Source organism: Ammospiza caudacuta, chromosome 21 (genome assembly GCF_027887145.1).
Source record: "Ammospiza caudacuta isolate bAmmCau1 chromosome 21, bAmmCau1.pri, whole genome shotgun sequence".
NCBI lineage: Eukaryota > Metazoa > Chordata > Aves > Passeriformes > Passerellidae > Ammospiza > Ammospiza caudacuta.
The window spans coordinates 4,087,923-4,101,284 of record NC_080613.1 but is presented as its reverse complement, the minus strand read 5'-3'; the positions used below and the strand labels follow the sequence as shown (position 1 = coordinate 4,101,284).

Below are 13,362 nucleotides of genomic sequence, written 5' to 3'. Positions count from 1 at the left end.
TATTTAACCTTTTTTTTATTTTCCTTGCTAAAAAACCATCTCAGGAACACGGTGCATCTTCAGGAGGCCACGTTGAACTGCAGCAGCACACCAGGACACGCCCAGATTCCATTCCTCTTGGACCTATGGAATGAAGGGGAGGAGGCCAAGAGCCCCAGGATCCCTCCCACACTTGCCTGATAAATGGAAACGCTCCTCAGCTGCTTTGGCAGGTCACCCTGACCCCCGGCTGAGGCACTCCAGCAGCTTTTACAGCCACAGACTGGAAGGGCCTGGCTTATGTTGGAATCTGCTGGTTGCCAGCTTTTCTCTGCTTTTTCTTCTTCTTCTTGACCTTGGCCCCAGCAGTGTCCATCCCACTGGAATATTCAGAGCACAGGAGCTCAGCAAGGCGACGTTTGCTGTGGGTCTTCTTGAGCAGCTCAGACCTGGGCAGGGGGAAGAGCAGAGCAATTCAGAAATTCAGGAATTCAGAACCCCTTCTCCTGCAACACCACTGACAGCTGCACATTACGGAAGGAGCAGCTCCCTTTCCTTGAGGCTTGATTTGAAATTCTGCCTCGTGCAAAATTAGGTTTTGTTGTGACAGGTTTCCACAAAGGTGGCAAAATCTCACGGCGTTTTTTCAAAGCAAGCCTTTGTTCTGTACAAATGCTCTTGCAGGGGTGGTGGGGAGAAGGAGGGAAGCTTGTGTGCCTGAAGGCTGATGAATGAGGTGACACAGCAGTTTGGAAGAAATAATAATAATAATAATAATAATAATAATAATAATAATAATAATAATAATAATAATAATAATAATAGTCCAAAACAACCTATCAGCCCAATGACATTGAACAATGGAAACATTTTCTAAACAGAGCTTAAATCCACAACCCCCTCTCAAATAAACCAAGGGAAAAATTAGAATGTCATGAGTCTAAACCCAACAGATCCATCAGATTTTCTTTTCTTGCAATGTCCTGCAGCCATCCCATGCACCTCACAGCCTCCCTCTCCAGAGATTGGCTTTTGCAAGGGTAGCTGCATTTTGCATGGCCACCAAACTCCAGCATGGGTGTCCCTGCAGCCCTAAACTGCCAGCTATAAATATAAAAACCCACTCAGCATTTTCCCACCATGAGCTCTGCCACTGTCCTGCTCTATAACCTTGGGCAAAGCTCACCCTCAGTTATTTAAAATACAATTTCTTGGGTGCAGGATCAGCCATTCCCTGCCTCATCCCCATGATCCTGGGCACAACAGGGTGTCCACATGGCATGTCCCACCCTCCTCTTCATCACCACAGAGTCACAGCCTGGTTTGGGTTGGAAAGGACCCTAAACATATATAATTCCTTTCTCTAGACCAGGTCCAACCCTTCCAGCCTGGCCTTGAACAACTCCAGGGTCACCTCTCTGAGCAAGTTCTGTAACAGATCTCAAGCGCTTCCAGAAAGAGCAGAAACCTGTTTGTCCCTCTGCACAGGAGGGAACTGAACTGAACTGAACAGCAGCCCCAGAGAGCTTTGGTGACAACACAGGGACTCAGCCATCCTAAAGGTGACACTTTCTAGCACTCAAAGTCCCTTCAGGTGTCCAAATCCATGCTGGGTGTTGGAGAGAAGGAAGAAATTCTGGCTGCAGCAATGGATCAAGGCATTCAAACACCCAGGGAGGACAAGGGAAGTGAATTCTTGCCTGCCTGGGGTGTTTGTGCTCCCCTCCCACAGCCTGTACAGGGATATCCCCTGCTCAGCCCCTCCACCAGTGGCTGATGTTCCTATCTGACACTTTGATTGTTGTCTCCAAGCATTTCCTACAGTAATTCCTGGGTTTCCAAGCAACACACCAGTTTACTGAACAACAGGGAACTCTCTGCTGCAGAAGGACAAGGAATCCACCAGTAGCTGCAGGGCTGAGCTGCAGCTCAGCAGGGAGGTTGTCCAACACTTTATTATCAATCAGGTGAAATTGCTGCCCAATTAGTAAATCAATACTCCCTGCTGAGGTGATCAGCTGTGCACAGAAAAGCAGGGATGCAGGGGAAAGGGAGCTCCCTCCCTCTAACCCAAGGCCACAAAAATCAATGGAGTTGTGCTGTGGAACCTGTGCTCATCACACAGAAGAAAAGCAGCTGTCAGGGCCCTGTGTAACCATGAGATGGAGGAGCTGCAGGGAACCAGGAAACTGCACCAGCTCAGGAGCCCTGATTCCTGCTGTAGAGCTGTGAATTCCCCTCTCTGCCCAGCTGGTGACAGCCTCTGGGAGCAGCAAGATAACCACAGGGCACCTTCCCTCACCAAGGGTATGAGACAAAGCCCAGGAGAACTGAGCAAGCCCTTAACACTCACCCCTGAGCATCCCTGGGTAAGGTTTTTAATCTCTTTGGCCTCCCTGTCCATTCTCCCAGCTCTCCCTGGGCTTTCCCTGGTGGGATGTTAATTTAAGGGAGCTCTGTGGTGATACCGTGGCAAAAAGATTCACAGAAAAGCTGTAAATGTAAAGATGCATTTGCAACACAGACAGAACCCATGTTCCCATCAATGGAAAAGCACATGGGTGGTGAGCATCTCTTGCTGTGATCTCATGTCTAGGTATCATGGTACACTGAGACAGAGGAAGGAATAAAAGAGCTCAGGTTCAGAGCTGCCTGTGCACATCTGTAATGAAGCTGCAACCTCACAAAAGCTGGTACCAAGACCCTCAGCAGAGAGACAACAAGGAGAAAGGGGAACTGTCCCCAGATGACTTTGTTATCTCCTCAAGGGCTGGAAAAGACCAGGCCAAAGTTTTACAGACAAAAAAAAAAAGCCTGACTCCTTCAGAAAACTGGAATGATTTAAACACTGTTTAAACATGAGAAACTTGTGAATCTTGCTAAATACATCACTGAATGGTGAAAAGGCAGGAGAAGAACATCTGGAAGGAAAAGTGTCCAGTGAAGGGAAGAGTAAAATCCTTCTCTCCTCTGCTTCAGTTCCCTTCTACACCCACTTACAGTTCCCAGCCTGCTGCTCCCCTTCCCCACCTCAGCCACAGGGTTCTCAGGGATGCTGGTGCTGCCCAACCCTCCATCTCTGAGCAAATCTGAATGCTTTGCCCTGATCTCCTTGTGCTGGCTCAGAAGATGCCTCCGCTCATCTTTCCCCTCATTGTGAGTTTGTTCTTGGAGGTGCCTCTCAACCTGGCTGGCATCACTGCCAGCTCCTTTGTCTTGCTGTGTGAGACGCTGCTGCAATGCAGTGCCCAGGTGTAGTGACCTTTACCCAACTCCCAGCATCTGCAGCCTCCAAAGGCTCCCAAACTGCTCCAGCTGAGGCAGGAGGAGGATGAAGTTGTGCCACAGAGTCCCAGAACTCGTGGTGTGTCTTTGGAGAGACCCGAGGAGGCCGTTCCATTTATCAGAAACCATTTCAACGTGGATTGCACCATCAATCTGCCTGACAGCATCCCCAACAGCTCCTTGACACTGTGCCAGCAGCAGAGCTGGGTTACCTCTGGGCCAAGGCTGCTGCAACACCTGCTTTTCCTGCTTGGAGCATTGGATGAACCATCTGCAGCCAATGCAACCCTGTTTGGGTTGGTTTTGCTGCTGTTGTTTGTGCAGAGTGGGGGCAAGAAATCCATCAGCAATCCTCCACTGCTCTCGACAGGTCAACAGATGGCCCAGGTCCTCTGCTCCCAGCTGATGCAGATGCTTGAGAAGACCAAGGAAAATTATTACCCAGCCAGAATGAGCACCAAGCCTGGTCCAGAACACTCAGGGCAGGGTGGTCTCCACACTGGGGTGTGCTGAGCAGCAAAGCCCACCTTGCCCTACTGAAGTTAAATGCATTTCAGCCACACAGAAACCCCAGTCTCACTTTCACTGGCATCCCTTGGTCTTCACCCTATGGAAAAAGGCCAAAAGCAGGATCCTCCCAGGATTCTTGCTTCTGTCAGGCCCTTTCCCAGCCCAGAGATCAGAATATATTTCAATTAGAGAGAGATGACAATTTTTGGTGCACAGAGGTTTTCCAGCTCTGTGGGCAAGCACTGTTCACTTGATTGGAGATGGAGCAGAAGCTCTGTGCTGCAGCCACAGTGGAACAGGACAGTAATAAAGGGCACTGCTGTATGCAGGAAACAATCAGATGGGTTTCACAACTATAAAACTTTCATTTCATATGAGGATTTCTTTTACAACATCATGATGTGGTAGCCAGGACTCACCTGTGTCCCTGAACTGCCTTAATGAAGAGTGATGGTGATGTTTCTTTTCACAGCAGCCATGTCTCTCTTACTCTCATTTTTGGCTCCATTTGCCCATGCTCTTACCTGAGCTCCAGTCTGGCTTTCTAGAGCAGACTGCCCAAAGTGAAATTCCCAGTGGGCAGAATTCCAAAGCTGCATTTTGACTAATTAAGTGATATCAGGAAAGCTCTAAATGTGCACATAAAAACTGGCAAGCAAAGTGCTTCTAATGATGAGACAATTGCTGTGCAGGGAGGCCCAGCTGCAGCCTTGAGTCACAAGCCCTGTATTTATTTCTTCAAAAATTCTCAATGCCAAGATGTTCAAAAGTGGAACCAAGGATGTGAGGGGGGAGAGAAGGTAAAAGGCCATGGTTTGCACCCAAAGCAGAGTGCTGCCCTGGCCATGTGGAGGACACAGGGCTACAAAGTCTGTTTCCCAGGAGCTGTCTGATTCTATCTGGCCATGCTGAAGAATGAATTAACACAATGATCCTGCAGCCAAAGCCTCCAGGCCATGCCCATCTCCACATCAGAGCAATGGCACTGTGATAATGATGTACAGCAGTGCTCTCAAACTCCTCTCCCTGATCCCATTTCACTCGAGGGCTGGGCTTAAACTCTGAAGCACGAGGGGGTTTTCACCTTTGTTTTCATATCACTTTTTGCATATGCTGTAGCAATTCTTGATACTCAAAAGTAAATTCAATTTTTCTGAGCATTTCTTGCATCAGAAATTCCTGTAGCAGGGAGTTCCACAGAATCAGCTGAACTAAAGAGCCACCTTTCTTTGTGATGGCTCGAACTCACAAAAAAGCCAAATTAAGTTGCAACTGCTCAGTGCAGTGAAAGCCTTTGGGGGCACACACTGATTTCAAAGGGAAAGCAGGCCCTCAGTTGATGCAGAATGCAAAAGCCTGAGCAGCACAGGGATGCATGGTGGAATGTGCATTGTGAAGGAGTCAAAAGACAAATCTATCTGGCCTGTCAGCCCCTTCCTCGGCGTGCTGCGACTTCAGCAAAGCAAGGACAGCTAATCCCTCAGTGCAGGTGGGATCAGCTTCCTTGCTCCAGCCTGCAGCCAAAGCATGAGCCCAGACACTGACTAAGCTGATGTCCTGTAATTCAATATGCAGTATCTGGTTCTTGTGCTCATCTCTCACCTCAACACAGCATTGCAACTTTCTGCGGACAGCGGCGGCAATTATTTCTCCGCCTTCAGATCGGGTTTTGCAAGATGCACTCCAGCTAAGGGGACAGCTGGTTTGCACAAAGACCTCTGAAAAATGCATGGAAGTTGACATGGGCACTGAGGAGAGGGCTGCTCCCACATTTCAGCACTGGAACATCACACACCTGGCTGCTCCCTCTCGCTGTCTCACCTTCCCCCAGCGGGCTCTCCAAGGAGGCGCCAAGCACAAAAGGAGACTTCAAAAGAAATGAAAAGTTTTCTTTGTCCTCTTAAGGAAACATTTAATGATTGCCTTTACCCCACTTTCAACCTGCTCTTTATTCTCTAGGCAGGTGCTGAGAGATGAGGCTTTAGTGAGCAGCCTGATTAAAAACCAGTATCAGATGTTGGGAGACAATGTGTAATACGACAACCAACACTCACAGCATCATGTGAGAAATATAATTAAAAAGATTGCTCTGTGACTGTGCTGTTATAATTTCAAGCCTTGCATTTTACAATGAGAAACCATTTGTCTTCTAAATGGCAGGCTAAGTTTTGCTTTCTGCTTTGTCAGTGTGAAATCAAGAGCAATTCTCTAAGTTAATAGCATAATCTTGAATTTATGCAAGTGCAGACTGAATTTGAATCAATATTCACTTTCTCTAAACTATCCTATAAATACTAATGTACCCTCTCCCTTTATTTATTTTTTTAAGCACACACAGAGAAAGCTGATTAAAGCCAATTTTCAAAGGCAGAAACAATTGTTGCACATCACAACTTTGGCTACTTTTTTTTTGCAGGGTCTTAACTCTGCAGATGCTCCCGGATTTGAAATCTGGAATCTTGAGCCGTGACAGAGCTGTGCAAAGTCTGCCCACTTTCCTTGAGCTGCAATTCTGTGATCCACGTGCAAATGAGCTCTCAAATCACTCTCAGACCATTTGTTCCAACACCTCCACATCCCCCAGCCCCACAGCTCCTGTGTGTAAATACCTACTGTATCCTGGGCTTGTCTGTGCTCTAATGGGATGAAGACTTGGGGAGGAGGAACCCCCATCTAAAAGAGGTTTGTAACAAGGGAAAAAGTAGCTCTAACAGAGTAGCAACATCACAGGAACAGAGAGAGGCATTGTTACAGGCCAAGTAATCCTGTGACACGCTACTGTCACTCATAGCTTGACACCCTGCTGGGCCAGCAAGACATCAAAGCCCACCCCATACCATCTTACATGCTCTTTATCAGCTAATCAGGCTATTCTTCCCGAAATAAAGCTCCCTTAAATCCCCTGCTCACAGGGGCATTCCCATCCTGTTGCCCATCTGCTGAGGAGGGTCAGCTGGAGCAGGAGGCAGAGCAGTGGCCTGTCCCTGGTGGCTGCTGAAAGCAGGACAAAGCTCAATGCAGGCTCCAACTTTTTATTTTCAAATCCCTTCCCCTTGCAATTTTTTTTCCTTTTCACAGGATAGGTGCATGTGCAAGAGAAGTGCCCAGCCCTGGAACAATTATGTGGATTAGTGCTTTAATTGCATGGCTGAGGTTTGCTAACAGGGTTTGTAGCAACAATTACACGGAAAGAGTCATAATTGATGCTGATAAACAAAAAAGATTTTCCTCCTTTGAATTATTGCAATGATTTTTCTGGATCCTGCCATTGCACTGGGGAAGAGAGCGTGTCCTCAGCACTGTGATCCCCAAAGAGAGGATTTTCTGTCCTGAACAACTCAGAGCAGCCAGGGTCAGATGCACTGAGCACCTTCAGCTCCCCTGCAGGCACACAAGAGGGCTCAGGGCTCCTCCAGCTCCTTACACACAACAGGAGGACCCAGAACACACACTAGAGGGGATAGAGCTGCAACTATCCTCATGAGAGATCCCACAGGATTTGCAGAAATTCTTTTCCCAGAGCTACTCCACACCTCCAGGCTTGCAGAAGGATCATTTCAACCAACAGATCTGCTTTTTTTACACTCGATTCCTGGAGCAAGCCCAACCACCTTGAGGAGCAAAGCACAGCTCAGGAACATCAGGCTGACCTACCTTTTTGGCTTTGCTTTGGTTTTCCTCTTTGAGCCTGCAGTTGGAAGAGCAGTCAGGTTCTGGGGGGCATCTCTCAGCCCAAAGCTCTTGGCCACATGACCCAGGTGGAGAGATTTGATGTGGAAGATGTGCTTGAGCTCCTTGGGATAGGTGGTATAGGCACAAAGGAAAGACTGCAGTGCTGAGGGGAAGGAAAAACACCAGTGAATTCTGTTTGCTGCTGCATTTTTATATATATTTATATAAACACTTAAAGATTCAGCTGTTCCAGCTGAAAGGACATGGGGCTGGTCCTTTGGGACACCTTCTGGTCAGCAGCTGGCAGAAAAGGTTGGCATGTTAAAAACCTGTGAAGGCTGCACAGCACCTGGTGCAATCCCAAAAGGTGCTGGGGAGGTGTTAGGAACTGAAACAAAGCTCCACTGAATCGTTGGGTTTGGCTCCTGCAAGGCTGCTCCTTTGGCCACAAAAGGTGAATTTGTGGCATTTCTCTCAAGAGCCATTGATACTGAGTGGCAGCAGATAAGAGGAGAGCGGGAACAGAGATGCAGGGATGAAGAAAGAGAAGCATGGAGATGGCACAGGAAGGCTCCTCTGATATTAGAGTCCCAGTAGTCCATGCATTTTTCACCAGTTACCAGCTAGTCCCTTATAAATATCTGAGAGCCGGATGGATTTCCTGACTCATCAGCACACTGAGAACAGAGCTCACCTTCTCAAAAGGGAAAAATAATAGAACTGTGTGCAAATTTCCCTTCCCATCTTTATATTCCTGTAATGCCCTTCCCTCAGGGCTCATTGCTCTAAAGACAATCATCCACTAATATGAGCACTACCTCTGCTCCTCCCCATCCCCAGAACGTTCACTACACCCGGGCTGGCCCCTGCTCTGGGAATAAAGAGACTTCCAGAAGGAAATTCTGCAGCTCAGAAAATGCCTCCCCTCAATCCCCTGCTTGCTAAACCTCCTGTGTGCCCCCAGCCCTGAGTCCAAAGCACCTCCTGCACCTTCCTCTCCCTCTCCCTCCCTCCAGCAGTGAGCTCTAAACTCTCACCTCTCCTGCCCTTGCCTGTTGAGCCACCGGACCAGCAAGTTTGCCCACAGCTTATGTCTAATCTCTTGGCAGCAGCCGGAGATTGGAGTTTATGAACAGTAATAAAAATGTCATTTTAGCAGATCAGCTCCTGGAAGGACCCAGGGAATCCATCAAAGCTCTGTTTACTGAGCAAAGCGAACTCCTTTTCCCAATCGATGAGAAGAAAAGATTGAGTTTTTTGCACCTTCTTCCCAATTTCACAATGCTGCTCTTTTAGAGGCTTCTGAGCACCAGGAGACCTGTGTTTTCCCAAAAAAGAGAATGCTAAATTCCAAATACTGTCTCAGTCTCCTGTCTGAAGGCCATCCTTCTGAGGGCTTATAAACCAGCTCAAATGCTCTTAAAACTCCTGTTCTGCTGCTGTTTTTTTTTTTTCATAAAGTTATTGGTCAAATTCACCTATGAGAAGGTGTAACTCTTCAAAGGGAACAACAGGAACTTGCTCCTGCTTTGAATTGAGTCCCATTGGAGCTAATACAGCTGTCTGCCTCAGAGCATTTGAAATGGCTGATACTAAAGATCCTGTTATTATGAAGGCTGAGCTCACCTCCCACAGCCGTGCAGAGAGGAAAAGCTGCTGGTACCAACCCCCCAAAATCAGAATTACAGAATGAAAAGTGTCAAAGGCTCCCCCTCTTCCCAAAGCCCTGACAGACATCTGCCAGATCCAGCTGTGAGCACACAAAAGCAGGGAGAGCTGCAAGGCACTAACCCAGAGCTGAGCTGGGAGCTGCAGGTCACAGAGCCAGCCCAGGAAATGCCTCACCTTGAGCAGCCCAGAGCTGAGATGTTCATTACAGCACCCAAGAGATTGAAATGAAGACCTTTGTGGATGAGATTCTTCTTAAAATCTTTACTATCAGGTCTTTGAACCTCTCAGTGTTGCCAGAGTCATGTTTTCTGGCTTTTATGTGCAATTAGAGTGGCCAGATACTGAATGCTTTATTGGATTTTTTTTTTTTAAAGTTGAAATTCTTTTATGATTTTGTGGTCAAAGAGACAGAGCTTTAGGAAAACAACTCACAAAGACTGGTAACAGGGAAAATTATGGTCAGGCCATAATTCATGTACAGGGTTCCTTACCTTGATGCCACAGGAAGTGTGAGCTATTGAGAGTTTTTATCACACCAACACAAGTCTAAGGTAACAAGTAGTGGCTTGGAGTGGGATTTGGGCTTGTGCTCACTAAGACAGAGAATTTAGGTTGGTCCTTTGCACCCCTCCATCCCTATTTTTTCTCCAGGAAATGTAAGTGTGGAAAATCAAAGGAAAAAAAGAAAAAAGCCAGAAAAAGAAAAGATGATGGGGGTTAGATGGGCTGGTTTGTTGTTATTTTAAACAGGGGATGAGAGGGTAATGGGATATGAAAGGGAGACAGGTGACATAACCTGTTCACCAGGCTCCCAGCACTGGCCCCAGGGCAGGGCTGGATAAACTGGGAGGCACTTTGGAGAGCAGCTGGAAGCAGGAGGGAAGGAGGCACCAAAACCACCACGGATTTGAGCATTGTGCCACAGCCCTGGGCTCCTGTGACTCTGCTCTGCCTCCCCACACACAGGTGCTGAGGACAGAAAGGAAGGAGGCAAAATGCTCAATGCTGGCTGTAAAACTGGGAAATAAGGAGGAGGAAAGCAGGGTTTGTTTTCTCACCCTCTCTGTGACTCAGGGGCACACAGGATCACTCTCCTGAGCTCCTTCTGGCCCCACAGCTCTGAAATGAAGCACTACCACCATGCAAATCCTCTGCTCCCCAAAAAGGGCTCCACTCTTGCTGAGGTTCATCCTCCAGGTAGCAGGGCCCAGGCAGAGCCCTCCTCCCACCCATCTCAGTGCTGATCAGTCAATCAAGTTTGAAGGGCAGCACCTTCCCTGAACCATTTGATTCGAGTGTGAAAAGCACGGGAGGCAGAGGCAGAAGGGGAGGGCGGGCAGGGAGCCACTCTGCTTTTGAAAGCAGGCTGAGGTGCAAGCACTGCTTATTAACATTGACTAGGTCAGAAAATGGGGAAAAACAGAAAAAGAGAGAGAAACAAATGCATCTCTGGCACAGTTTCCAATTGATTGTCTGCCATGAAAGCAAAAGCCAGCTGCCATGTTAATTATTCATGATGCCTGGCTCAGAGGGGAGGAAGAGGGGCTTATGGAAGCCACTCAGCAGTGGAAAATTTGCATATGTAGATAGCAGAGTTGGAAAAAGAGGTGGAGTGCTCTTCTACAAGATAAATGGGATGCAGAACATTTCAGCATTTCCTGATGTATTTTCTGTGGTTCTTTTCTGTGGCTAAAGAAGTTATTCATGCTGAGGTCAGCAACAAGTGTGGGTGGGTGGGTGCACAGTGACACTGGGTAGAGAGGAACCACAGAGGTTTTTAGGTGTGACCAGAGTTATTCTCTGGTTGTTCCTGTCACAGGCACTTCAGGTTAGAAGTTTGCAGGGGGTACAAGAAATCCCAAGGGAGCAGCAAAAAGCTCATCCATGCAGAATGAAGGATTATGATTGTTTTAGTCAGATGTTTTGAGATTGTGGATTTAAAAGAGCAGCTACAAAACTGCACCACACACCTGAAAATGGGCGCAAGCTGCTTGTGTAGCAATTCCAACACTTTCACTGCAGGAGGAAGGTGTTTGAAAACCCCAAGGAACTGAAATCAGCCCTGCAACTGCTGGAGGTGGGGTGAGATTTCAGCCCGGGGATGTGCAGTGGTGGGGGGAGAGCAGAGAGTGAAACAAGAATTTCAAACCCTTTGCACCTCAATCCAGCCACACACAAATAAAAAAGCATGCAGAATAATTGGGGTAAGCAGATAGTCACAGGAGATACTCTGGACTGTGTCATCACCTGAGAAGGGAGTACAACTTTCAGAAAAAAACAGCACCTCTGACCTCCTGAACAATCACTTCTCAAAATTCCAAACAATTTTCATGCTGAACTTTAATCTTGAGCACAGCCTCTCCTTCTCCAGTTTCTCCAAACACTGTACAACTCCAAGAGCAATTTCCCCATATGGTTTTGGACCCCTTGGAAGGTGATTTCAGGTGATTTCACCTGTCCCACACCTGTATGCAGGTGCACACAGCAGGTACACAGAGTGGTAGACAGGAATGATGCAGACTGTTCAAATTCATCTCTCAGGATGAATTAAAATTAATCTTAAACTGGAAATTAAATTAATTATGAAATTAAAATTCATCTTAAACTGGAAATGTTGCAGAACTGAAATAACTTCTACACAAGCTTAGAGAGCAGGGCTCTCAGCAATGAGGTAAGAAAACAATCAGGAAAGGAGATGTGGGAAGAGGAGACTCAAAAAAAGGGGAAAGGCTCCAGTTCTAAATACTGTGAGCAAGAATGGCACAGCAGTCTCTTTCATAAAGGGTTTGCATTTTGTGGACTTGTAATTCATAGTCAAATTCCCAGGAGTTCTGGGCCTGACTTCCCCAGTGCCAACCCTGCTCCACCTTTATGGCTCCTCTCAGTTTGGTGTTTCTTTTCCTACCAAAACCCCAGCAAGATTTTAATCCTTCTCCCAAATCTGTCTTCCTCTCCATTTTCCAAACTGAGAGGAAGAAGGGCAGAGTCTCTCACACTGCTCAGTGCTAACTGCTTGGAAAAGATGGCACATCAAACCCCAGACTTGTACACAGCTACGATTACCAAGTCCATCCCAGTTTTTATTCTTACTGCCTTTTTGAGTTGTTGCCTCCTCTCTTTTATCCCCCATCCCACTCAACCAGCTCCAATCCAAGATCTTTTACTGGTCAGGGTTGTATCCTACTTTTCAGGCTTGAAATTCACCCCTGGGGTGAAATGGAGGCATCTGATGGGAATTGCAGCAGGATGTGGTGAAGTCACCCATCCCCTTCCTAGCATAACACACACAACCCTGTGATTGGGTCAAAGCCCTTGGATGTGAATCCCACTGAAAGCCAAGACTAAATCTCATTTGCACATAATATGGGAACACCAGAAATTAACATTTAATATCACCACAAAGCCTTCTGGGCCTGCCTCAGCCCTCTGCAGAGCCCAGCAGCCCCAAAATGTTTCTTCCAGGCCTTTTCCCTGATGCTGTGGCCCAGAAGGAAACCTTGGCAGCTCCTCTGAGCCCTTGTGGGATAAGGGGAAGGAAATCACTGACCTTTCTTGGCCCACTGGACAGTCCCCTCGCTGGAGTGGACGAGATTTTCAAATTTTGTCTGCAGGACTGTGGCCCTCTCCCGGACTTCCTGAGGGTTCTTGCCACAGGATTTCTACCAGGGAGGCAGGAGGATTAGAGGAAAGAGAGAATTTGAGTCAGGAATAATGAAGCAGTTTACAATAGATTTAATAACAGTAAAATCACACAGCAACTACCCAGGGGCCAACAAAGGTAATCCTCTCAATATTACTAGAGGAGAAAAAAAAAAAATCCAGATAAAGATGTTAAAGTCAGAGCAGCCAGTGAGCGCCGTGTGGTGGGGAGAACAAATCAGTTTTAATTTTGTGTTTTCTAACATCTATCGCCTATCTTTTTCCTTTTCTTTTCCCTTCTCTTTTTTTTTTTTTTTTCTGCTTCCCGGTACAACAGGCCAGATCCCACTGCCAGTTTCCATTGGAATTATTTGGAATAACTCCCCCAGACCCTACAATAACACTTTCAGAGTGATGCTGCAAGCTCTCCTGTGCCCTTCTCCAAAACACCCAGGGCAGGAGACCATGAGATCCACAACCACCCCCAAGCTGCAGAGAAGAGACAAATTCAGCAGCTGTGAACAAAGGCAACCAAATGAACTTCCCATCAATTCCAGCATGGATTTCTACATGAAGTTTCCTGACTGCCAACACATCACATTTGAC

At 47.1% G+C, this 13,362-nt stretch overlaps 1 protein-coding gene across 1 annotated transcript in view; it reads right to left on the bottom strand.

The window, feature by feature from the left end:
• DDX31 (DEAD-box helicase 31) overlaps window positions 1–13,362 on the bottom strand; it is a 44,026-nt gene continuing 30,664 nt past the window's right edge. The window contains exons 18-20 of the mRNA XM_058818114.1: window positions 12,665–12,776; window positions 7,429–7,609; window positions 1–428 (exon numbers count right to left, since the gene is read on the bottom strand). Coding sequence (XP_058674097.1) covers window positions 278–428; window positions 7,429–7,609; window positions 12,665–12,776 — 444 coding nt within the window. The 3' untranslated portion in view covers window positions 1–277. The remainder of the gene's footprint in view (window positions 429–7,428; window positions 7,610–12,664; window positions 12,777–13,362) is intronic.